Source organism: Ahaetulla prasina, chromosome 4 (genome assembly GCF_028640845.1).
Source record: "Ahaetulla prasina isolate Xishuangbanna chromosome 4, ASM2864084v1, whole genome shotgun sequence".
Classification (NCBI taxonomy): Eukaryota; Metazoa; Chordata; class Lepidosauria; order Squamata; family Colubridae; genus Ahaetulla; species Ahaetulla prasina.
In genome coordinates this window covers 16923909-16930786 of record NC_080542.1, presented here as the reverse complement: position 1 = coordinate 16930786, position 6878 = coordinate 16923909, and the positions used below count along the sequence as shown (strand labels likewise).

The window sequence follows — 6878 nt, the reverse complement described above, 5'->3', positions numbered from 1 at the left end:
AATTGCCTTATTCTATGAGGGTATTACATAAATTTAAATCAGAAAGTCATAGAATTGCAAATATAACAAGAACTCTAAATATAATGGGGGGAAAATTGTCACAATTCTATCCTGTCATCAATATTTAACTCAAAGTTTAAAAACTGAACTGCTTCCTATGTCCTATAATATTGTCCTTTTCTCTTTTTTTCTTCCCCTCCTTTTCCAATGTTTCTGTTTGTTTTTGGTTTTTTTCTCCCTTTATTTCAGTAAATATTTCCCATTTCCTAGTGAGTGTACCTTTCATAAAATAGCAGAAGGTAAAATTTGTGAATAAATCTGTCCTTACTTTATGTCAGTCCTTCAGTTGATCAGTTTCTTATTTCCTCACTCTTTTCCCCACCATTTCTTCACTTTTACCTGCTCCATTTTTCTTTTGTAGCCAGAAAATGAACCCTGGAACAAGAGTGGTTGAATCTGTAATGCTAGAGTCATCTTCTGCCCCATCTCATCCACCATCTATAGGAGAGAAGAACAGTTCTTACGTGACTGAGTTCATACTGACGGGTCTATCTCATGAACGTGGCATCCAACTCTTTCTCTTTGCTCTCTTCCTCATCTTTTATCTCATTGTCTTACCAAGCAATGTGCTGATCATTATTACCATTCGAGGAGATTCACACCTCAACTCTCCCATGTATTTTTTGCTAGCCAACCTGGCTTTTTTGGACATCTGGTATTCCTCCATCACTGCGCCCAAGATGTTGGTTGACTTCTTCGCCGAGCGCAAAGTCATTTCTTTCAGGGGCTGCATTGCTCAACTTTTCTTCCTCCATTTTGTGGGGGCTGCAGAGATGTTTCTGCTCACTGTCATGGCCTACGATCGCTATGTCGCCATCTGCAGGCCTTTGTATTATTCAGTCCAGATGAGCCGAAGACTTTGCATCATATTAGTGGTGGCTTCCTGGGTTGGAGGTTTTATCCATTCCTTCATCCAGGTTGTGCTAATTATCCGCCTCCCATTCTGTGGGCCCAATGAACTGGACAATTATTTCTGTGACATCACTCAAGTGCTGAGGATCACCTGTACAGATTCCTTCATGGAGGAGATGGTCATGATCTTCAGCAGTGGCCTGATCTCTGTGGTCTGCTTCGTGGCACTCTTGGTTTCCTACGCCTTCTTGCTCACCGTGCTAAAGAAGAACACGGGCAAATCAGCTAGCAAAGCTCTCTCTACCTGCTATTCTCACATCACCATTGTCATTTTCATGTTTGGTCCTGCCATCTACATCTACGCCCGTCCTTTTGATGAATATGCACCCGATAAAGTGGTCTCTGTCTTCCATACCATCATATTTCCCCTTCTCAACCCCATCATTTATACCCTCCGGAACAAGGAAATAACTACCGCCATGAAAAAGATGGTTCTTCAGTACTTCCTCTGCAGGAAATGTGTAGGATGATGTCTGAGGAGATTCTCAGTCATTCAGATCATGGTTGTCCCGAAAGTGTTTTTTTCAAGAGTCAACTGGACTTTCTGGAGCTGAAGAAGCTTCATGGCTGAGAAACGAAACATCTTCAAAGAAAAACCAGAAAGTCCAATTGCCTCTTGAAAAAAGCACCTTTGGGACATATAAGATGATACATTTATCCATTCTGTGAATTTATAAATTGCATTCCTGTTTACTGGGCTGATAGTAAACAGTACTTAGAACTCTGTGAAAAACCATGCAGCAAACTGCTAAGCAAGGCAAACTTGTCGTGCATGTCCATGTCGTTCCCTATTTTACGACCTATCTTGCCACAGTTGCTAAGTGAACCACTGCAATCGTTAAGCTTGCAACATGGTTGTTAAGCTAATCTGCTTCCCCATTGACTTTGCTTGTCACAAAGTTGCAAAAGTGATCACAGCACCCCCAGGACACTGCAACCATCATAAATATCAGTTAGTGGCCACGCATCCAAATTTTGATCACGTGATCATGGGGATGCAGCAATGGTCGTAAGTGTGAAAAGTGGTAATTTTTTCCGTGCCTTTGTAACTTTTAACAGTCACTAAACAAATGGTTGTAAGTTGAGGACTGTATATAGATCTCTTGAAACTTTATTTCCTCTCTGTCATGAAGTAAAATGCTGGAGGAGTCCCATTTGTTTCTGCTGTCTTCTCACGGTGCACCTGTTTGTGTTTTGTGTGGGAACCACACAGTTAACTACATACACTCATCTTGGAGTTACATAATGGGAAGGAAGAAGGAGAAATACTTAGAATGGAGCATTCAGCAGAATTCCAAGAGATGACCTCAAAAACGTCTCTCATTGGAAGAATTTTCCGGGAATTTTTTTCCAACAATGGCTAAATCTAGTTTATTCTTTCCCTCTTTGGCAAAGATAATGCACACACAGCTTCCTTTTTTCATAATGCAGAATGTGCCGAACTGTTTTTGATATGACCATTTGGCTCGGAAGCACTGTATCAGACAAGGTCTTGGGTGTGGAGATTGACAATTACCCTGTTCCCTGAAAATAAGACCCAACCAGAAAATAAGTTCTAGCATGATTTTTCAGGGTGCTCATAATATATCACTATGGGGCCATTCCCAAAAGGTCCTTTTCCTCAGGAGACTCTGAATTTGTTTGTGTGTTTGTGTGTGTCTGTGTGTATGCATGAATATATGCCTCAAATCAGTTTTGACTCCTGAAGACTACACGGGCAAGTCCATAGTGTTTTTTGACAATGTTCTCAGAAGTCATTTGCTATTTCCTTCCTAACTGGGTCAAAGTCACTCTACTGGCTCCCATGTCTGAGGTAACACTAGCTTGGACATCTCTTTCTCTCAGGAACTCTCAGCTCAAGACAGAATTTTCTCAGGCCAGAGCAAGGCTGACTCCACTTGTACATCTCATATCATGATAGTAACCCTGAGTTTTGGTCCTTGCATCTACATTTATCCCCATCCCTTCTACAGCTTCCCCTTGGAAGCTTCTGTTCTCTACGCAGCTTTTGTTCTCTACGCAGTCACCACACCTGTCCTGAATCCCTTCATTTAAACCCTGAGAAACCAAGATTTCAAAGTGGCTTTGGAAAAGCTCAAGGGAAGACAAGGAAAATTTACTCTCTGTCGCTAGACATTCAAGAAAGTCCAATCCCTTTAATTAAGATGAAGTGAATGATACCGTTTTCTCAAAAATAAGACCCAACCGGAAAATAAGTCCTAGCATGATTTTTCAGGATGCTCATAATATGAGCCCTACCCCCAAAATAAGCTCCAGTTAAGATTGTCAGCCAGATGGGTGCATTTAGTACCGTATTTCCCCCAAAATAAGACCTAACTAGAAAATAAGCTCTAATGCGTCTTCTGGAACAAAAATTAATATAAGACCTGGTCTTATTTTCGGGAAAACACGGTAATTGAACATGAACAAGTAGTCTATAGCAGCTTCCAGAATGACTAATGTAGTTCTGTGATGCACTGGAGGAAGTGTTACGCCAAAAACTCATTCTTGCTGTTTAATTTTATCTTCTTGTACACCATTGCTATGTGATGGACTGCCATGCAAATTATTTAACTATATACACACATACATACAATCACTTTCGACTTGGCACTGATTAGACCACATCCTCAGAAGATCATTGATAGATTAGAACATATGTAGATGACAGCTGTGAAGATGATACTGGGACCTAAGGACCAGCCCAATGACGGTAGGTTGAAGGAACATGAGATGTTCAATCTTAAAAGAAGAGAGGAAGAGATGCATTATAGTATGTCTGAATGATCAGGAGGGAGAATATCAGACTGGACAACCAACATTTAAAGATGTCTCAACTCATAGAAGGGAAGATGGTGTGGGAAACATTTCAAAAGAGACCCTCCCTAGTTTCCTAAAGACAGTAAAAGGAAAGAAGGGAGAAATACTTTGAGACTTGCAAGATTCTGTCAGTATAACCTTACAATAAAGGTAAAGAGTTCATACTCTTGTCTATGCTTCTTGTCTTGGCTACCTCAAAGGGCTAACAATATAAAATCTATGTTCAGATTTATCAAGAGAAGCTACAAAACTATCTTCTTCTTCTTTTTTTGAATAAAGTTTTACTGATTTTTTTTCTTTCACACCCACCCACATATTTTATGAACAGAGTATTGACCATATCATACAACTTGTCATATCCAAATACATTTTACATAGTTACTGCCAAAATGTTCTTTTTCCATATTTTTTAATCTTATCTTAATACTTCTATGCTTATTATATAAACAACATCTTCTTCCACCCTCAAATTTTAATTTCTCCATTCATATAATCATATATATTCTCTTCTAACTTTCATGGTAATTCATTCTTCATTCTGATAAGTTTGAACATTTCTTCCATTTCATCTTTTTTGTTTTACAGCAATCTTCCTTCTCCCTCTCTTCTCTTTCTCCTTCTTCCCTTCTTTTATCCTTCTTACTTTCTTCATTCCTCCTCTCCTACTCCTTCTCTACTTCTCCTTCCTTTCTCCCCCTCCTCCTTTCTTCCTCCCTAACTAACCTTCCCTCCTACTCTTATTTCTCCTCCCTTTCTTCCTCTCCTTTTCCCTTTCTTCTATTCCTTTCTCTCCTTCCTCTCTTCTCCCTTCCTTTCATCTCTCTACTCCTTCTACTCCTTCTCTCTATTGTTGTATTCATTTTCAGTTCAATATTTCCTCTATGGTGTCCAGGCAACCCTGATTTTTCCTCCATTTGTTGAATATATTTCTCAGAATCCCCAACACATTTTTTCATTATTAACAATGTATTTCTTCTATGGAGCCAAAAAATTAGGATAGCAGTAATGGTTAAAAGCTGTGACTATTTAGATTTTGTTTTAATATAAAGAAAAACATTGTGGTGATAAGATCTGAATAACAGAGGACTTGTCATTCTATGAAAGTTGTGGGTTCTTCATTGTGCAAATAATCCTTGCTGCCATTAGGACATGTAATATTAAATACATACTTTTCTTATCATTTCCCCCCTCATATTATCTTTAATAAAAACAGTTCAGGTTTAAAATCTACATGTTTCCCTATTATCTTTTCTAGCCATCTATATGTTTTTGCTCATTTTTTTTCTTTAACACAAGTCCACCACATATGATAGAATGTGGCTGTGTTTATGATAATTATTACGATTATGATCAATGGTGCATATTCCTAGATCTACAGTACTTATAACCCTATGGTGGTCTATGACTGCAACATTTGATTTGATGCATTTGATGTATAACAGAAGAATGGGCGACGTATAAACAAGTTAGCAAGCAAAAGAACAAATAAGAATAACTTTTCAATGGATCAAAGTACTCCACTAGCTTTAATTTAATTGTGTTAAAATATAAGTTGATTACAATGTTGTCATCATTTCCTCTGGGACTGATTGATCAAGCAATCAATCTACTCAGGTCTTTAATAAGAACTCCCAACTGTCTTGCTGGTATCCAAAGAGATCCATTAGTTATTTTTTCCCAATGGGAAATGGGAATTTTGCAGTAACCTTCCCCTGCCACACCCATCAAGCCACACCCACTAAGCCATGCCACACCCACCAAGCCACACCCACAGAACCAGTAGTAAAAAAATTTGAAACCCACCACTGGCTTAATCCATTCTACGGTCCAGACTATTCTCACCATGAGGTTACCCTTCTGTGGACCCAATTGGGTGGACAACTTCTTCTGCGATGTGCCACCAGTCATTAAATTGGCTTGCACCAACACATATGTCATCGAGCTCCTCATGGTCTCCAATAGTGGCCTTATCTCTACTAGCTGCTTTATCATCTTGTTGACCTCCTACACCACCATCCTAGTGAAGATACATTCTCCTGAGGGGCGCCTCAAAGCTCTCAGTGTCTGCGCTTCCCACCTAACTGTAGTGAGCTTGTTCTTTGGACCTTGCATCTTCATCTATGCTCGTCTTTTCTCCACTTTCTCAGTGGACAAACTGGTCTCTCTCCTTTATAATATTATCACTCCTATGTTGAATCCCTTCTTGATCTACACTTTGAGAAACAAAGATGTGAAGATGGCCATGAGCAAACTGAGAAGCAAGGAAATAATTGTTCACCGTGATGAGAAATACATGGGATATTTTTTTCCCCTTTCCCTTATTTTATAATAATACAATACAATACAATACAATACAATACAATACAATACAATACAATACAATACAATACAATACAATACAATACAATACAATACAATACAATACAATACAATACAATACAATACAATATAATAAATATAATATAATATAATATAATACAGGCAGAATAAAATGAACAATACAAAATACAATTAAAACGGAATTTTAAAAACTTATTTAAATTAGCCTGAAAATTTAAAAATTTACCATACACTAAAAAACCCCATTTAAAATTAATAAAATTTAACATTTAAAATTCAATTTAAGCCAGCCCCGCGCGGCAGAAAGTCCGAAGGTCAGGTATTTGGCGTAAACCTGGGGGAAGCTCGTTCCAGAGTGTGGGAGCCCCCACAGAGAAGGCCCTTCCCCTGGGGGCCGCCAGCCGACATTGTTTGGCGGACGGCACCCTGAGAAGTCCCTCTCTGTGAGAGCGTACGGGTCGGTGGGAGGCATGTGGTAACAGCAGGCGGTCCCGTAAGTACCCAGGCCCTAAGCCATGGAGCGCTTTAAAGGTTGTAACCAACACCTTAAAGTGCACTCGAAAGGCCACAGGTAGCCAGTGCAGTCTGCGCAGGAGCGGTGTTACATGGAAGCTACGCGTAGCTCCCTCTATCACCCGCGCAGCTGCATTCTGGACTAACTGAAGCCTCCGAGCGCACTTCAGGGGGAGCCCCATGTAGAGAGCATTACAATAATCCAAGCGAGAGGTAACGAGCGCATGAATGAC

The 6878-nt window shown here is 39.6% G+C and overlaps 1 protein-coding gene across 1 annotated transcript; it reads left to right on the top strand.

Annotated features, from left to right (window-relative positions):
• Positions 1 to 428: 428 nt before the first annotated feature.
• Positions 429 to 1442, top strand: LOC131198034 (olfactory receptor 734-like). The gene has a single exon (XM_058182544.1). The coding sequence runs from the start codon at positions 429 to 431 to the stop codon at positions 1440 to 1442; it is 1014 nt and encodes a 337-aa protein (XP_058038527.1).
• Positions 1443 to 6878: the final 5436 nt, after the last annotated feature.

Coding starts and splice junctions, on each gene's coding strand:
- LOC131198034 (XM_058182544.1), top strand. CDS start 429: ATGAACCCTGGAACAAGAGTGGTTGAATCTGTAATGCTAGAGTCATCT.